General features: G+C 40.9%; 1 protein-coding gene and 1 pseudogene across 1 annotated transcript in view; one reads left to right on the top strand and one right to left on the bottom strand.

The window, feature by feature from the left end:
* The first annotated feature begins 1,677 nt into the window (after nucleotides 1-1,677).
* The window catches only part of LOC146453715 (furin-like), a 128,904-nt gene continuing 111,504 nt past the window's right edge, over nucleotides 1,678-19,077 (top strand). Inside the window, exons 1-2 of the mRNA XM_085096281.1 lie at nucleotides 1,678-1,863; nucleotides 4,377-4,481. Coding sequence (XP_084952407.1) covers nucleotides 1,687-1,863; nucleotides 4,377-4,481 — 282 coding nt within the window. The 5' untranslated portion in view covers nucleotides 1,678-1,686. The remainder of the gene's footprint in view (nucleotides 1,864-4,376; nucleotides 4,482-19,077) is intronic.
* Nucleotides 15,864-18,085, bottom strand: LOC146453716 (uncharacterized; annotated as a pseudogene).

Raw genomic sequence — 19,077 nt, 5'->3', positions numbered from 1 at the left:
CCCACCCTCCCCTCCCCTCTCCTCCAAGTCGACGGACCCTCTGGAGACGGATAGCTGCTTCCGTGTTTCCGCCCTATCCCGGCAGGTCTATTCCGGGGGTGAGGGGTGGGGGGTGAGGGGTGAGGGGTAGGGGGTGGGGGGGTGAGGGGTGAGGGGGGTGGGGGGTGAGGGGTGAGAAGTAGGGGGTGGGGGTGAGGGGTGAGGGGGGTGGGGGGTGAGGGGTGAGGGGTGAGGGGTGGGGGGTGAGGGGTGAGGGGTGAGCCAATTGTTCGAAACGAATTCTAGTCTGAAATGTCAGCCGTCTCTTCTCCCTAACCCACAGGGGGTTATGGGGAGGAGTCAGACTATAACAATTCAAGATTCAAGACTGTAGTTTCTTTCCCCTATTTAACTGAGATTTGAGACGCATCTAATACCCGACATTCACTAATGGAGTGTATTGTAACGTGGTACATGTGACACTGATAAGTTTCCTGAGAACTATAATTTTTACATTGTTGCTAATTTATTTGAATTTAATCAGTGATTTAATTCACACACTATTTTAGGTGCTAAAACAAAATGGGTTCCATAGCAGCCCAGAAACCCCTTTCCCTTTGTCATACTGTCTCCATATGTGACCCTCCACGCGAAAAGAGGGCTTATGGATTTCACTCCAAATAGTGAATTTTTTTCACGGTCACGGCGCGTGTATTTGAAACTTCACACTGTGAGGTGGAAATTTCACGCCGTGTTCACGCTATTCCGAAACGTTTTCACTCTGGGAGTGAATCTGAAGACTGGGAAATAAATTCACGCCGCCCGGTCACGCCGTGAAAGTAAAATTATAAAGGAGTGAAATATTTCACGCCGTGAAATGTAAACCTCGCCGTGAAACTTTTCAATGGCGTCAGAGTGAAAAATAATGAAAATAATTTACTAGGATCCGGTTACGTATCGCGGCGAGTTTAATAAACAAAATGCCCCAGTAAACATACTTCTGAAGTATTATAAAGCTTAATCCATTATTTACGCCAAAATTTCACAAATAAAACACAATATCCTGAAAAATAGTGTTTTGCTTTTGTTCAGCCAGGTCAACTTTCAAGTCAACTTAAGAACGTGTTTTGTGATCATTTGCATGAGATCAACATCTTGTGATAATGTTGTCAACAGCCTGTCAAAGTTCATTATTCCATTGGTTGGTTTATCGGTAGCATGAGAAATGAGGCGCCTCTTATCGCGCTTTAGTATGAATTGAGACGCGGTTGTTGGCAGACGTAGTATCTCAGAACTATAAACCTGTGATCAGGCTCTCAGTCTTGGTATTTTAAAAACCATTCCTGCAAAAATTTAGCGAGCGACCGCGTAAAAATAAATAAGAGCACTGCTAAAATTGGGCCTTATCACAGGTTTAATGGGGAAACCGACTGAACTTCTGTCAAGGGACATTTAAACTCACCCCAGTTAAACTCACCCCCACCCCCACCCCTCACCCCTCACCCCTCACCCCCCACCCCTCCCCCCTCACCCCTCACCCCCCACCCCTCACCCCTCACCCCCCACCCCTCACCCCTCACCCCTGACCTCTCACCCCCCACCCCTCACCCCTCACCCCTCACCCCTCACCCCTCACCCCCCACCCCTCACCCCTCGGAATAGACCTGCCGCCCCACGGCAAACAGTAGGAGTAAACAGAGTGTCAAGATGGCGGACTCGAGCGCAACGATTTGGTGTGCTATTCTGTGGGCAATATCCTTTGGTGGAACTCAAATTTTTGCTCAAGATATATTCACTAATGTTTGGGCCGTAAAAGTTAGTGGTACAAGTGTACAGAAAGCGAAGCAGGTGGCCCTCAAACATGGATTCTCTTATGACAAACATGTAAGCTTAAGTTGAGTTGTAAAGGTTTTTTTGTGAGCTAAGTGAAAAGCCTATGAAAGTGAATCTGTGAAAAATAACCTATTCTGAGCCTGATTATAGCATACTGCACCACACTTTCCTAAAGATAGCCAGATAGATCGATGTTAAGATGGCGTCAAGATGGCACGGCACCGCTTCAAATCGAGGAGTACGCTCATTCTGCTCATACATAACAGCTGTACATAAGCTTACATACATACATAGACTATATTTAAATTCCGATTTACAGAGCAGCATAGATATGGTAATGTTGTTCAGTTTAACTTAAATATTCAAGGTCCTATTATAGATAAAAGTAACCATAGTTCTTGAGCTACGTTGGTGCAACTAATAAGCTCAATTGTGTTTTGCTTTAAGAGTAGAAGAATTTGTATTTGTAGCTCAGGGTCAGTTTATACTTCGATTAATTAAGCTTACTTCGATTTAGTTACTTAGACCATCCCCTAAGTTTTAACTCCGTATGCACAGTGAACGAGTTATCGTAATGTGGGGAAATGTCACTCGCTCGGGCGTTTCATTGGTCACTCGTTGGGCTGTAAACTTTCAGCAAATATGGTGTACTCTCATGGCTCGCTTAAGTTTCTCTTCTCCTTTAATTAAAATATACGTTTTTTGGAGTTCGAAGTTAAAAGAAATAACCTAAAGAACACTCGACCGATGTATATAGTCTTCATGTGTTTATTTTGGTGAGAAAAGCACCATGATGAAAGGCTTAGCAGATGTTGTTGTCCAAGGGGCTGTTTACATGGAGGGAGGAAGATCCTAGCACTAGGAAGATCCGAGAAGGCGGAAAACCTTTTCGTTTGCTTTACATGTAGAACTTTAGGCCAAAATGGTTACCAAATGGAGAAGAAGAACTGTCGGCCTTGAGCAGCTGAACTCCCAGCTGCTGCCATGTTTGTTCTTTTTGTCCCTAGTACTAGGATCTTCCAAGCGAAAGTAGCTTACGTGGTGCTAGGATCTTCCTATCTCTCAGCTAGGAAGTTCCTATCTTTAGGAAGATCCTAGTGCTAGGACCAAGTACAACTTTTTGCATGTAAACTGAATAGAGAAAACATATGGCGCTAGGATGATCCGTCCTCTAGGATCTCCCTCCCTCCATTTAAACAGCCCCCAAGTCAACAGGGATTTCGTGCAAAATGAAATTGAAAGCAGAAAATTGCAATGGAGAAACGTCTGAGGGTGTTCGGAGCTCATTCGCGTATTTTTCGGTGGTGGTCCGTACTCATGAAAAATCATTGAATACAAAAATTAATTTCTGCAAAGGCAGATGTACATGTATGGCGCAGTACAGTGGTATGCTGCATAATTACCCTCCAAGTCTGAAGGTTTATTCGAGTCTCTCTTGGGACCAAACAAAAAACTGCTCTTTTTTTTTCTTTTTTTTTTGTTTTGTTTTTGCCTTTCAAAGACAACCACTCCAAATTCTCCAAACAATTTTCAAAATTTAAACTTTGAAAATACAAAACTGACAAAATGTGTCAAAAGTTTAGGGACAATGGCCCCAAACTATTCAAGGAGCTCAATCTCGCTGAGGGGAATGGCTAAAAAATCTAAGAGGCATAGAATGCGGTTATATATAAAAGCCTTTGTGGCTTTTTTGTTTAATACGATTTATATTTCGATTCCTGGGCCAACCAAACACAACCTTCAAACAAAGTTTCATACATTTCCGGTCACATTTCATTCGACCTGCGGTGTGACATGGCATCCACAAATACTTGTAGCGTGTTTTGATGCGAGACTGCTTTGCGGTTACCAATATTCATGAGTTGGCTCAGAGGAGCCTTTGATTTGTTCCTTTAACTGTTGTCTGACTGATTCAGAATTAGTCAATTTTCAAGTAACATCAAAAAGATACTGAAACCATCATAAAGTTTCTCCACAACAGCTGTAAGCTGCACTTTCCAATTTAACAGCCTTTTGCTTTCGTAATGTTTGGTTTTATCAACACAGTTGGTCAGGTAATTTATTATTTGTTCATTGGTTTGTGCTGCGTCCGTTGAGGAAGCATTTGATTGTGACTCCTTAAGGTGGCTGAACACAGTTTTCTAATATACAGGTGTTAGTAAACATTATTTGCTAATAAACAACCCCATTTATGGTATGTGCAGTAAAAATGCACAACTTACAGTGTGAAAAAAAAAAACCACAACTCCTTCAGTCTAGAATAGTTAGAATTTCTAATTATCAAATAACATGTACACTAGTTGGGAATTAAAGATTTCCTGAACATCAAACCTGAAGGTAAAAATTTGCAAATTACAAAATGCTGAAATTTGATCCTCACATCACATGGGTGAATTTGATCATAAGTTTGTTTGCATAAGATTGCTACCCGGAAGAGCAAGATGTAATACAAATTTAAATATATTTCTCAGGGACCAGTAATGAAGTGGCTTTAGAATACCACATGAAAACATATACCTTGCAGTTTGCTAATTTAAAACTATATTTGATTGATTTGTACTCAGTTGTTTGAGGATTACCACATTTTCAAAAGATTGGATTTAAAGAGCAGGTCAGAAAAGACATCTGAAGCATCTGAGATTGACAGCAAGCTGAGTTTGGACCCAGTGGTAAGAATGTTATCTTCATGTTGAACTTAATAGCCTATTGACCATTTTTGTGGTCTATATGTTGATTGTTGAATGCCTTAGCCTTCCAGAATATTACTGCAATGTGGACATTTATTTCATTGGCTGAGAAATACTTAAGTAAGAATTACTAACAGTTCATCTATGTCTTGAGTGGCCAGTGATTTCAAACATTTGAATGAAGTCTCCAAAACTATGCATCAGTCTGAATGAAGACCTGATGCAATAAATACAATGCATTGTGTGATATTCTGGGCCATTTAAACCAGGTAAAGTTTGAGAACACAACTCCTTTTAATTCTAACAGCAGACAACCTTTTCCCCCTGATTTGATCTGTTGGAAAACTACTAGAGGAGCGGTTACACAGCTCAACATTCCACAATCCCCCTTTAAGGACGTTCGCGCTAATTGTTTATGCGCATCTTTAGTGCGCAGGTAACGCACACGCCACGCAATGTCACGCGCAATTCATGGCAATACACGGAGGTAAACACACATGTCGGCCGATGTGGCAGCATTAAAAAGAGGGAAAAGGGGAAAATTCATTTCTGTTGCACAGTTTTGAAAACGAAAACTCGACATGAAACGATTAGACGGGTTAAGGTTGCAACAAAAAGTCCAAGAAAAGGCGTTGATACGGTCCTGCGGGTATATTTCGCGCCCGGCAAAAGATTTATATATTTACTTGACTCTTGATATAACAAAATAATTGAAATGCAATACTTTATGTAGTCTATTCATCAAACGAAGTTACCTTTAAGCTTTTTTAAGTTTTGATGGTAAACGAGAAAGTCTTACCTTACAAGAGAACAATTTTATTGATCACCAATCCCGTGTACAATCAATCTCCACATACCCATTGACATTCTAGGTAAATAAATAAGCTTACTTCTCACATTTTCGCCTCGCTATCGGCTATAGATGCATTTTCATGGCATTGGCTAAACAGCTGTATAAGTTTTGAAGGTAGAATAACAATAAACAACTTAAACGATCAGAGTTTTGACAGCACACTCGAACGAAAACATTGGCTCGAGCAACCATTGTGAGCTGTGCATGATGGGATAGATATCCCTGTTTAGGTTCCAGTGCTTCTCTGACCTGTCACGCAAAAACGTGACTTTGGAATCTGTCATCACAGCGACTACTTTGTGTAGATTATAACTCTCTTAGACGTCTGGTGACCCCCACTTTTTTTTCAATTGATCACTTTCTCTATCAATTGTCTACGTTTTAGGGAAAAATGAAAAAAAGCTATGGGGCAGAAGTTTGAATATTTTCTATTTTTTTGTCCACGCGTCATCGAATTGCACTCTTTTTTGTTTGTGTGACGATCGCGAATGTCCTCTTTAGGGGCTACATTTAATTACAAGGTTGACACCAGTTGGACTAATTTACGAAACATATACGCTTAGATAAAATTTGACTAAAATAGTTTGTCTCCAGTTAGTCATCTTGTATATTTTAAACTTAAAACTATGGAGATCATTTTGAGTTACGAAGGCCCAACTTTTCAAAATCAGGGTATTTTTCCAGGGCTATATCTCTGAAACGAAGTCGGTGACCCCCCATTTTTTTTGCATTTCTGACATCAATAAATTATTAGCAGACCATACCTAAAGTATGAAAAAAATCTGTGGGGCAGGACTTTTTCGCGCGAACGTCCTTAAGTCATGAAAACTATCGCAATAAATCAACTTCAAACTTAGCTTGCAGTTCTTATTAGTGTCTCAGTTCTAATAACCTAACAAATCACTTAGTAACAAAATCAGCCAAATATCAAGGGTCTGTCTGTTCCTGGTAGCGTAGTGGTTTCCTGGAACACCTTGGGGAGCAGACTGCACAGTCTCAATTGATGCTTTTGGGGTACCTTGACTAGTGGTGATGGTTTCTTCCAGTTACAATTCTGGCTTTTCAGCTTCTACAGATGCTGGAATCAGGTCAGTTGGGACCTCCTTGTGATTAGCAATAGATGATTGGGGAACACTAGACCACTGTATAAGATGGTCTTGGTGTCCTCTCAACAGATGTCCATCTTCCAGTTGAACTACAAGCGAAGTTGGACTAGTTAACTGTTTCAAAACTCCTCTTCTGAAGTTGCTTGCGTAAACTGTTTCTCCTTCCAGCGTGATGTGTTTTTTTAGCATGCCAGTCATGTGCCTGTTTCTGAGAAGCCTGGCTTTGACATACTTTTCTTCCAATTTCTGGGCAGACTGTAAGGTCTAGTATCGATCTAGATTTCCTTCCTAGGAGTAATTCTGCTGGTGACACTCCTGTTGAAGTCTGAAGGGTGATTCTGTAACAAGTTAGGAATCGTGGGTTCCTTGCCTCTATTCATCTTCTTCAATCCCTCCTTGGATGTTTGGCGGGCCCTCTCAGCCAGTCCATTTGACGCAAGGTGATACAATGCAGTTCTGATGTGAGAAATACTGTTTTGTTTAGGCAGATCTTCAAACTCAAACTAGCTAAAACTATAATTTATATATGTTTGCGTTACTCGAAATCGCACGCATTTACCAGACCTTAAAGCTCTTTGCTGACTTGCAAGGACCCATCTGTTATAAAGGTCCCCAAAATAAAGGAATAAATCTCATAGTTTGTTAGATATAATTGTGTAAGGTTTGCTTATCATTATTACATAAATTATGAATTAAATTTGGAAGGTGCTGAATTTCTCGAATTGGGTCTTTGCGATTTTGGTGAAACTCTGTTCAACGCAAGGCACTAATGCGCACTATGTGTAGCCGAGAGATTTTCATGAAAAAAAGCTGTCAACAGCAGAATTTCAACTCAGACCTCAAAGGGGCGTGGCACTATAACCACGTGTCATTTACTCGGATCGCCAAATTTTTTTTTGCTATATTGTAGATTGATCTTTATGTTATCCATTCTTTGTGTAAGACTTACGATAAAAGTAAAAGTGGGGATACCAGAGAGCTTCAAAGTAGGATGGTACCGCCAAAAAATAACTGGGTCGAGTCACCTTAATGCACAGAAAATTGTCTGTATCCAGCGTTTTTCTTGCGTTTTCTTGTATTTTCTGGAACAGTGAATTCAAGAAACCACTTGTTTTCCAGCATTCGTTGTCGGGTTAACGGATGGTAATTAGTTTGTATTTTGATATTTGCAAGGCATTTTTCTGTCGTTTTCTGACATTTTCTAAGGTAGTGAATTCGGGTGAATTCTGAGGGTTTTCCTGCTTCACCATTACCCCACCCCAACTCAAGATTATTTGACGCAATCTATGGTTCCATAGTTTTTGCTAACTGTTCATTTGAGATGATCTAAGGGAAACAGCGGACTACGTTATAAAGACTTCCCTCTCCGGTGCTAAATGCTAGGATGAAAGAAAACAACTCTAAATTCCAAGAATATCTTTATTTAACCCTTTGACCCCTGAATTTTTTACTAAGTTTTGCTAAAAATTGACATGGACAGAGAAAATGGCTAATAAAAGCTTAAGTTTTCACCCAAACCATACATAACCATATATTTCTAGAAAGTAGATGAGATGAGCATTTTGAAAATGTAAACATTATGTTGTTAATTATTAACTAGTCTGGTTAGTCATTCAAAATGTCCGCCAAAAAAGAAAAAAAAGTCACATTTGCTGTCATGGGTCCAAGTTTATTACTCTTCATGTAAGCTACTGATGTCCAACTATCAGTATATCACTTGAATACTATATAAGCTACAACAATCAGCAATCGTTTTCATTCTTGGATCACACTTCACCTGAAAACAGCTTGTCAAAAAATATAGTCGGACTGATATCAACCTCAAAAGCATGAGTCTGTCCATGGTAGGGGCCTGAAAATTGTGGTTATTCCGTATTGTATAAAAAATCCAAACCGCTCTGATTCAGCGTTGTTGCCGAGCTGGTTTCCATCTCGATGTTTGTCCATCACGATTTGCACGTGCATGAGAAGCTGCTCTCTTGATGCTTCGACAATATTCACATTTTCGGTCTCTTCTGGGGAAGAATAATCGGCGGTTTCGTACTCGAAACTGTACTCCTACGAAACATTGCTAATGTCGGGTCTTTCCATCACAATTCGATGAATTTCCTCCATGTCTGAGTACAAGGATGCCTTTTTTAAGTCACCAGATGACATCTGTAAACAATGCTTTGAAAAAAATTGAAAATTTCACCCTGAAAACTAGAGAAATATAGCTCAAATAGACGCCATTTTGAATCACGTTGTTTCTTGCAACAGTGGAGGAGGCCTGGGGCCTAGAAGTGCCGTTGGGCCCTTTTTTTAGACCAAAATGTACACTATATATGAAAGCGCGCCTATAGGCGTCTTCAGGGGTCAAAGGGTTAAATCTACACTGGTGTTGAAGTATTACAAGACTAAAATCAAATACAGGGTATGAGCCTCAAACGAAATAAGTTCCTAGAGTTATAGTTACTTTCATCTTCCACTCCAACAAACAATGTCTATGAAATTAAATAACACTGCTCTTTCATCTAACCCTACTAAACTAGATGTGGTGTCAGTTTGTCCAAAAGAGCACTCAGAATTCTATATAATGCAATGAGAATTCAAAAACAAAGCTTAGAAAAAAGGACCCACCATTATTACTACAGTCAGTTCTCAGTTTTCCCTACTAGCAAATAAGAAGCTAATTAACACTTATTTACCATAACCTATTAGATTGTAAGCTGGTAAAATTATCACAAACCTTGATTCATTGTCACCCTGTACAAACTTAACCTTGCAGTCAAGCTACCTCTCCCAAGCACCCAAAAGTTTCATTCAACACAAAAAGTTGTGAATTGAAAGATGTCATTAAATTGAGTAGGATTACATGTGCATTTCAACGCAATCAATCACATGTATGAGCAAGTAGTAAGGAAAAGCTGCCGTTCTTTGACTGTTGTCCACTAATTTTTTTTTTTATCTTGAATGAAGTATTTTGGAGAGCAACTGTCTCTTGAACAACATGTACAGGGTATGTAGCTATAGTTTCTTAGTACAACATACAATGTAAAAGATTATCAAGGCAAAAACACTGAAATGAAAAAAAATACTATAACTCTAGTATTGAATGTCTTGATATCCAAAAAGGAGGCAGTCTATGAGAAATTTTTTTTTATTATTTGAAGGGTAAAAATGCAAAAAGCTATGAGCGTGATTGATTCCATTTTAACTGTAAGACTCAGTTTCAAGGACTTCAAAGACTTTGTTTAATAAAAAATCTTTCTACTCATTCTTGTATATATTCAGAAAAGTGCTGATATCAAGCAGCTTGCATACCTTTTGCATGAAACCCTCTATAACAATACTGCCCCCCAAACTATGGCTGAGTGATCTACAAAGATGGTACAGCCCAAACTAACTGCTGGGGAACTCCATTTGGGCTCAGAAGACTTGGAAGGTCATTTCTCCAGCTTACTGATTGACACTTTTGTTGTGGTGTCATTGCTCCCTTCCACCTTTCATTCAGTGTCTTAAAGAAGTCTGACACTTCTTCCACTCTCCAGGTTTAAGGCCTGGTGGCCAAGGCATCCCCTTCATCTACTGACTCATCAGAGGAGACAAGGCTGATGTGGAGGGATCCAAATATTTCCTCCTCTTTCTCTTCTTTGTTGACAACTTTCAGTCTTTTTTCCAGTTTTGAAATTGACAGAATTGACAGATAGAAATTAGTTATTAAGAGCAAGTAACTGTTTTTAATTTGAGGAAAAAATGATTATACATATTCAAAAATGGACACCAAATGCACTTCAGCATACATACATGTACATGTAGCATCATTGTGATGCCATGAGACTTTCAATTGTAACAGAGCTGTAACCCACTGGTTCTTTTACGGAAAGCTGTAATACGGTAAACTGGATTTAGTAAATGGATGAGAACCTGGCATTTTCTTTCAATTGGTGAAACATCACCTGGAACTTTTATATCACAAGAAAACTAATTCCCTTTGCTTTCCATGGGAAAAATGAAGTGTCAAGAGTGATATACTGTAAGGCTAGCTAGGATTTCTGGAAATTCAAGTTTTAAGCCTTAAAATCTTCATGTGCTTGTATTTTCTAGCAAGAAGAATTGCAAATAAACTCATACAGTCATGTGGTTCAAAAGTTTCCTCAAAAGCTGTTGGGTGTTATCGTTCATGGTTCATATCATTCAACTGTACAGTAATGATATATTCTGAGACTTACATGCTATCATGTCATTTTATTAGTGATATAATGCTCACCCTTTTCATCTTTTGCCTTCTCTTCTGCTCTTGTTAATATTTTTCATTTGTAAGTGCCATTTTCTTCTTGCCTCTTTGTTTTCTTGCTAGGGGCATAGTTCTGAGAAATAGTATCTGAAAACATAACACACTGAATTAGTTGTCAGTTTGTTTCAAGAGAACAATAACTTTTCTCGTTTTTGTTCCCATAACTTTTCTGTTTCATCTATTTTTGTATCCTCAGGACTGAAGGTTTACAAACCATATCATCTTACAATGCACTTTACCCAAGACCTGTGCACATGATCAATATAATAATGAAAGTTGTGACAGTTCTTGGTTCATGTGGGTACACTGGGGCTTTATTTATTTCCAAAAGAATACCTTTGGTAAAGTAGGCTTTCTCAAAAGAAAAAAGATAGGAAAATGATGAAATATGAAAAAAAACCTGCTTTTTCAGCAGTCTGATATATACTTTACTCTAGCCTGTCAGTGTGAACAGGCTCCCAAGTGGGTTATAGGGTGAAGAGAAACCACAAGCAGAGCTTGATCTGGGGGCAAGAAAGAAAAGGGACAGAGCCTATGCACAATTTTTTTTATACCACCATTTTCACTCTCCAAACTAGAAGCAAGAAGTTGACAAAGTTATGCAAATTTACACCACAAGACCTTCAAAATTGAGGCTTGTTGTGCAAAAATCCTTTTTGTTCTTCTGAGACTCAACATGGCTACAGACGGAGTGACAAAGGTCTATTTCCTGTTTGGTAAAAGTGATAGTGTGACCACTGATGGTATATCATCTGAGAAGATAAATGCCTTGGACTGCATTTATTGAAAATTCAGTACCTTAAATACACACAGACATGCACCTCCTTGTTTGAATATACATGTAATGAGTACATTGACTAAGGCATGATCACAAGAACTTACCGAAAATTCGCCTCTCTGTGCAGAGTGGATCATTTTTAATTTCCTCTACCTCTTTGAACTCTCTAAGTAAAGTTGTTGAAACTGCCGGTTTGGGTCTTCATTCTCCCTACAGATGATAACAAATGTGCCACAAAATTAATCCATCCAAAATAACAACAACAATCATCTTGTAGTATTTGTTTGCTGCTGTTTACTTGGGCCATGAGGGACCGAGTTAAGTCCTGGGTCACATTCTTTTTATTTGTATTTTTATTTTTTTTCATGTAGCGATAGTCCAAAGGCCATCATATATGACCAAACAATGTGTCAAATGTTAGAGGGCGGATGCAAGACGAATGAATAGTAATACGACTCTGGAATTAATGGAGAAAAGTACCTCGGGAAGTCTTAATGAGTACTTTTAACTCATTTCTGTCCAGACCTGTAAATATCCGCACTTGAACAGTGATGACGGAAACATTTGCGAAAGTTTGCGTTAAATCCCACAATATTAGAAATTGTAAAACACTTGAAAGTGGCCTACACTACGTATTTTCTTCATCATTGTTGTTTTGATTCAAGATGGCGTCGGCTGTGAAGCGTTCATGAACGGTTACTTTTAGCGTATTGAGGGTTCCGGAGCTGTTACAACAAAGAGATGATAGCAATGATAGCATGTCAAGAGGCAAAGAAAGCGATCTATATCGTCAGCTGCAGTATACAAGTGACGGATCGAGGTACAAGCTGAGTATAATCTGTACTGTGGGACTGTTCACTTTAGACCCTCCAGCCTTTTCTCTTGCCTCAAGTTCCCTCTTAAAAATATCAAGCAGCTGATTTAATCACCAGTCATCATCTCCCATTTCTCTCGTAATAACGAAGAAATTCCTGAGGTAGCTTGTTCATCAAGATGGACGATAGCAAACTCCCATACGATTCAGGTGAAACTCCTGATGACTTAAAGCTTCTCACATTAGATTCAACAATGTCATGCAGCTGACGGAGGCTTCTTACATGATAGCGAGATGTGACAGATTTAAGATTCAACAAAATTTCTATGTGACAATTAATTATTTGCTTCTTATTGCCAAATCTTGCTTTCAAAATGTCTATTGCTTCCTTATAGTTCGATGCCCCAAGACTTAACCCAGAAATGGCCTCTGCTGCTGACCTTTCGAGCAGCGAGTTTAGATAGTTGAATTTGTCAATGGCAGTTAAACTCTCATTTTTATGAACTGAGGCTTCAAAACTATCCCAGAAAGAAATCCACTTACTGTGATCGCCGTCAAACTTCTTTAACTCCAGCTTTGGCAATTTAACTTGAGTATTTCTCCGCACAGATTAAGAGGAATTCGACATTGAAGCTAAAGGCGGCGAAGAATTACTCCCGATTTGAACTTCATTTGCTGACGTGCTTTCCGACATGTTCGTTTCGGTATTTACATTTGAACACACGACCTTCGGCGACAGGGCGTTTTCTATGTTAGCAATAGCCAACTGGACATTTTCCTCCAACAAATCTGCTAGCTCAATTTCACCTTCGATTTCTTCTTTGACCGCAAGGTCAAGTATTTCTGCATCAAGTTGTCGAACGGTATTGAGTTTCTGGAGTAGGCTGTCCCTTTGTTGTTTCAGCTTGATTTCGTGTTCCCGCACTTAAGAAATGTCTCCTCCTCCAAGGACATCAATAACAGATGAAATAATATGTTTCGCACTTGACCTGTGCCCTGCACGTTGCCGTCGCTTTCTGACGATATCTTCGGCCATAACACAACATAACTTCACTCACAACTGGTACGTAGCATCCACTTTTATCCGGCTTACAATGGACCATGTAGACGAATATGAACTGTATTTTATTCCAAGGAATGTCAGCCTCGATTTCTAAAGGTTTCAACACTCCAAAGGGTCCAATTCACAAGGATTGCACAAGTTTCCATAGATTGACTAAAGGCTCACATATCATCAAGATGGCTACAAGAACACAACACTTTTTTTTCTTTTGGGATCTCTCCCAGAGGCTTAGCACTCTGCTAAACTCTTACGTCATCGCGTACATTCTAAAAGCGATTACTAAAAGAAAACAGGGGGCCACCAGGTTAATAATTTAATTATTAGTGTCACATGTTAAAAAGTAGGTCTGAAGAATCCTTTGCAAACATTGTCTTGGAAACCGCTAATGAGGAAATAACACTTATTTTTTGTCAACTATAAATTATATAATTCAATTCTACAAAAGTGTTACGATGGCCTTTGTCTCTCTTTTTGTTATATGCCTTCAAAGTAACAAACTGTCAAAAAGCTTAAAACTGGTACCAGCCACCTTAAATAGTGTTATATGCATTTATCTTGTTATACTTCTGTTTTATTTATTAGTTTCTGCCAGTAAGGATCGAGCAAAGTTGGAAATCGACCCAAAATTCAAAATTTTGAAACTTTGTCAGAATAAAGCCTATTACATGCCTGATTCTTTAGCATAATTTGTATTCTCCCAAACTCGATAATTTTATTTTGGGACGCGTTTAGTTTAAGGGGGTATTTTTTGCTGTGAAAATTGAAAAAATGCAAATTTTGAAAAATCGGTACAAAATTACCAAAACCCCCGTAGCAAATGACACTTAATCCAGCTGATAATGGTAATTTACAGATTTCAGCAATATATATTTTACTGGGATCAACAATGTTTTTGTTCAAGAAAAGTATGTTCAAAGATGGCTCCTTTCTACCAATACTTGTACAGTGAGGGACTATGCTTCATTTCCCGGGATATTTCTTGAGTGGCAGAAAATTTGTTTGTATGATTAATTTTGAAAGGACTTATATTGGTGTAGTTTTTGATACAAAAACTTCCGCGGGTAATCATTATGTATTTGCAGGAGAGCGCCTCAAAAATTCCAAAAATTCGACTTTTCTTGAGACGCCTTTTGGGAGACACGGTCTGTAGGACTGGTTATGAGTTACGAAATTTCCAGCTATGGCAATAAAGGTACTAAATAAATTGAAAAATATGTGCCTTGTTTATTATTTTTAGACGCTGTCGCCGACTTGTTACAGATATTTTGATCATTTTGACGCAATGAGCCATACAAGTAAATTGTTGTAATACCGGACGATTGATGCTCGGGTCATTGCTTTTTTTAACGGATTTGTTATTCCAATTATCTGTCAACTTAGAACTCTCTACCTCATTATAAATCCTCTTGCACAGAAAACCTTCCTATTATAGGTAAACATTCCACCTTGGATTGTCAGACTACAAAATCTGTTCTTGTTACATGCCATCGGATTATATCGTTTTGGGGGGAGAAAGTACTGGAGAATAACTGGTGACGTAAATAACAAAGCGATTTCTTTTTTGGGAAGAGAGTAGGGTTGAATGCTGCCACGCATCCTAAGTATCAACCTAGCGCTGCAACCATGGTCCTTACAAGAGCACTTATTCAAAAACTCAATTATGGCATCAGAATATTGCTCCTTCTTTTGTCCCTTAACCTTAATGGAAAAGTGACTAGCCATGGAGCGCATCTGGGTCATCTTGAGGCTTTTTATTTCTGACGCTGTCATCAGGTACAGGTTCTTTCTAGAGAACGACAAGGGGTGAATGATTTCCTGCTGTAGCGCTTCGATCACATCCGAGTGTACGGCCGCCTGCTGCCTCGCAAATTCTTCAGCCTCGTCATCGGAGTCGGTGCCATCTTTTCTCTTACATGCCATTCTAGAGAAGAATAAGGATATTTGCTGGGGACGCAGGAACTCCTCCACGGTGAAGATTCGCTTCCCCTTTTCGTCTCTCAGGCATCTCATCTCCTTCGAGACGTCATCTGGGTTGGCCTTGACCCCCGTGGACTCGCCGTGTTGAAACTTTCCCTCCAAGTACCTCTTTTGCCTGGAATTAAACCGGCGGCGTGGTATAGAGGACTCCCGACCAGCCCATCTCTCTGGCGGACAAGGTGAGCCTCAGTATATTTCTGTATCCGTTATCTTCGCTTCGGAGTGGCTACCTCCAGCCTCAAGACGTTCTGCGTAACTGACCTTCGCTCTGTCAAGTAGGGAGAGACTCTCGACCCAACGGAATTCGTGTTTACCATACATGAGGTGCTGCTCCAGACGTCCATGCGTCATGTAGGACTTGGTGCATCAGTCTTCTGGGCATGGAAACATAAGGCTTTCAGTCTGGTGGGTATCTGCTTGTTGGGTCACTTCGATGGCAGAACCCTCCTCGGGTGAGCTATCTGTATGGGATGGCGCCGACTTTGGCTGTCTGTGTTTCACTGACACAGACTTTCCTTTCCCTGGCTCCGTAGCAATCCATTCAAATTGGTGATTGTGTGGTATTCCTGTAAACAGAGAGAGGGGGAGAGAGCAGAATAAAAAAGAGCATATGATATAGTGGTACAGACTAATTTATTTGTAATCTGCACAGCATTATTGTTTAGTTTCGCTATCCCATTTAGGCAAAGTGCTATGAAAACAGTGTATGGCGGACTGGGATCTATTTTATTCAAACGCAAGAAATTTTCCTGTAGTAACTTTTGGTTGGATGATGCATGCCTACCTGCAAATGACGTCCAGGATCGGAAATTCCCTGCGCCAACACCATACGCCCTGAAGGCCTTAACACCCGCTGTCGTGATCTCAAAGTTGGACAAACTACTGATGCCCTCCCACGTGATGCTCTTTGTGTTCACGGTGGTCTTGGGAACAGGTACAACTGTAACTCGAACACCAGGAATACCTTCTTCGGACTCGATAGCCTTCTTAAGGTCAGACGGAGTGGCCTTGGTTAATGTATTGCTTCACATGCGTCTTGATCTGCGCTGCTTTCCTATCACACGCACCCTTACCACCCTGAGGGTCGCAGAAATCGATCCGGCAGAGATCCATATTGGTTCTCTCTCAGTATTTTGCACGCTAGTATGGTGGTTGCGCAGAGGTAGCATCCTGCGTTGTCTTGGCGGTATACCACTCTCGTTAACTCAGGGTGTTCATGCTTCAAGGTCTTCAGTACATGCTCCATCACGGTCACTACTGTGTGACTGTCCTGTAGACCAGACTCAATTATGTGCACAAAAGTTTGTGCGACCAGCTCTCCTCCCTGTTTGCTCTGACACACTGTCAAGTGCCAGGAGATACCTCTCTTTCCAAAGAACTCAGCCTGCGTTTCTCTGTACTGGGCGGGTAAGAACTTCATGGCGAAATCCTGTGTGATCAGCACGGCGTCTTCCTGGATGCTATCGATAATATATGTCTGGGCTGTATCCTGGTGAACCATGCGCAGCCGATGAGTTGTTCAGGAGGGGATTCCGTCACATGCAGTTCTCACCGTAAATTGAAGGTCGTCCTGAAGGTCCTGCGGGAGATTGGTAGACTGGATCAAGGACACAACTGAGTCTAAAGACTAAAGCAAATAAAGAATATAATTAGATAGGATTGTTTTGCCTAGTAGGCCGGGTCCAAGTATTATCGTTTACATACCGTTTTCAAGGTCTCACAGCTCTCACAAAGTTGATTGTGTTGGTGACTGCAGTGTCGGCGATACCACTCCTTTACACTCTGCAGGGGTCAGGAATAGTACTAGCCATAGAGCAATGGATCTGTAACCAGACAATTATGCTGTTACACCTCTCCACGATGAACAGACTGTATCTATATAGGCACTATTCCTTTACCTTGTAATCACTTTTGATGTATTGTTTGAGGTATTTCAAGTTGTCCTTGAGTTCAACAATTACAGCCTTGTTGGCCCCATACTGCACTAAGGTGTTCAGGATCGATAACAGATCATCAAAACCGCGTCCCCCCTCTGCCGTGTAGCTGTCTAGCCCCTGTAAACTCTTTCTAACTGACGCCACGCATGCTCCAGACAAGATTCTAAACGGAGTATGGGTTGATAGTGGAGAGTAACCCTCTTCGCTGCAATACTGGTTATATTGTTTGATCAGGCGAGATGGCAACACTGTTCTTATTACATTGGGAATGTCGATCTTCATGCCGCTACTTAATGTCAGGGTTTTTCTACCAAATGGGAGGTCCTGCACAATATTAGAAGACGTGATAAAGTCGAGGAAGTGGTCTAACTTGGCAGAGTCGACTTTTTCTCTAGTCTGTTTGGCCGCCGGCTGTACAGGGAGCCCAGCGCCGACCTCAAGCATGTATCGTCTTGCCGCAGTGAACTCATATCTTGTCAGTCGAGGTATGTGCGCTGCCAGTGCTGCGTAGGTCACTTTACCTGCCACAAGACTGAGTAATTGGTGCCTCATCTCGGAGGTGTCCACTTGTTGTAAGACTCCACCACAGCTAACAGTAGATCACTGCCAGGACCGGCAGACTCAAGGAGCTGGGTAACTTCGTCCTTTCTTCTCACTGCCTCCCACAATTCTGGAGCGGTCTGCAGCGGTACGGTTCTTAGGACTTCCGCGATGATTTCACCTGCTTTACGGGTGTGGCAGTCATGCGTTTTCGAGGTGGCATCACTCCAAGGAGGCTTCATAAAAGAGCCGAGAGGCCCAATACTGCACTTATCCAGGAACCATTGCAATGCTGCGACTTTGCCTTTGTCAGTGTTATCTGGAGGTTTGGGGTATTGTGTACACGTGGCTTGGCTGATACTCTTATCGGTCGTTGACTGCGTCTCCTCCTGGGACGAGGAAGGCTGGTACAGAGAACTATTATTAATAATGGCCAACCTCTCTAGGTCCGGTGAAAGCACTTCCATACTCTCTTCTTGATCATCTCCTAGGACGTTGGCTTCACTGGCCGCAGAAACGCTCTCAATTACCTACGTTAAAAAATGAAAATATAACGTAATTTACCACTCAAATGCTAGCAGACCATAGCATAACACCGATTTCTGTGTCGTCAGGGGAACCATCTACACGTTTGAATTTCTGCATTTCCTTCAGTTAATGTACGGAAGGTTGGGTGCTATTTTGTGGCCCCTTCTCAGGTGCAATTCAATCACCTTTCCTGCCTCTTTTATTTGAAATGCTATACATGTACGTGCATTATTTTCTTTCAAATAAATGATTGGCTAACCGCTCATCCTGTGCAGAAACTGAAACGCGCCAGGAGACTAGGGACTAGGGGTGTTGGGTTTTGCTGACTTTTTATTTTTTTCAAGAGGAGGCGATCTGTTTGAATGCTGGAAACTCCAGTGAAGTGGAAGAAGAAAACGGAAATTCCAGTGGAGGTCTCTTAGACAGGGTCCGAGCAACTTTTATTTCATACAAATGGCCGAAGCGATAAGCATTTTCTCTTTTCTCTGCTCCATAGCACTCCCACTGTGCCCCCCAGATAAATGTCCAGTCGCTTGGTAGTAGAAAGAAGGAGAGTACCAGGGATTGTGGGTTGAAAAGAGGACTCTACAAAATCCTTACGCGTGACTCCTCTTCTCGCCTCACATTCCCTTGTGCGTTCCCTCTTCCTACTAGCAAGCGACTGTTACGGTTGCGCGTCGCCACAGGAAGCCCACAACGCTCAATT

Source organism: Pavona decussata, unplaced genomic scaffold (genome assembly GCF_977016875.1).
Source record: "Pavona decussata unplaced genomic scaffold, jaPavDecu1.1 SCAFFOLD_324, whole genome shotgun sequence".
In the NCBI taxonomy this organism is placed as follows: Eukaryota; Metazoa; Cnidaria; class Anthozoa; order Scleractinia; family Agariciidae; genus Pavona; species Pavona decussata.
This window is presented reverse-complemented; position numbering and strand designations above follow the sequence as displayed.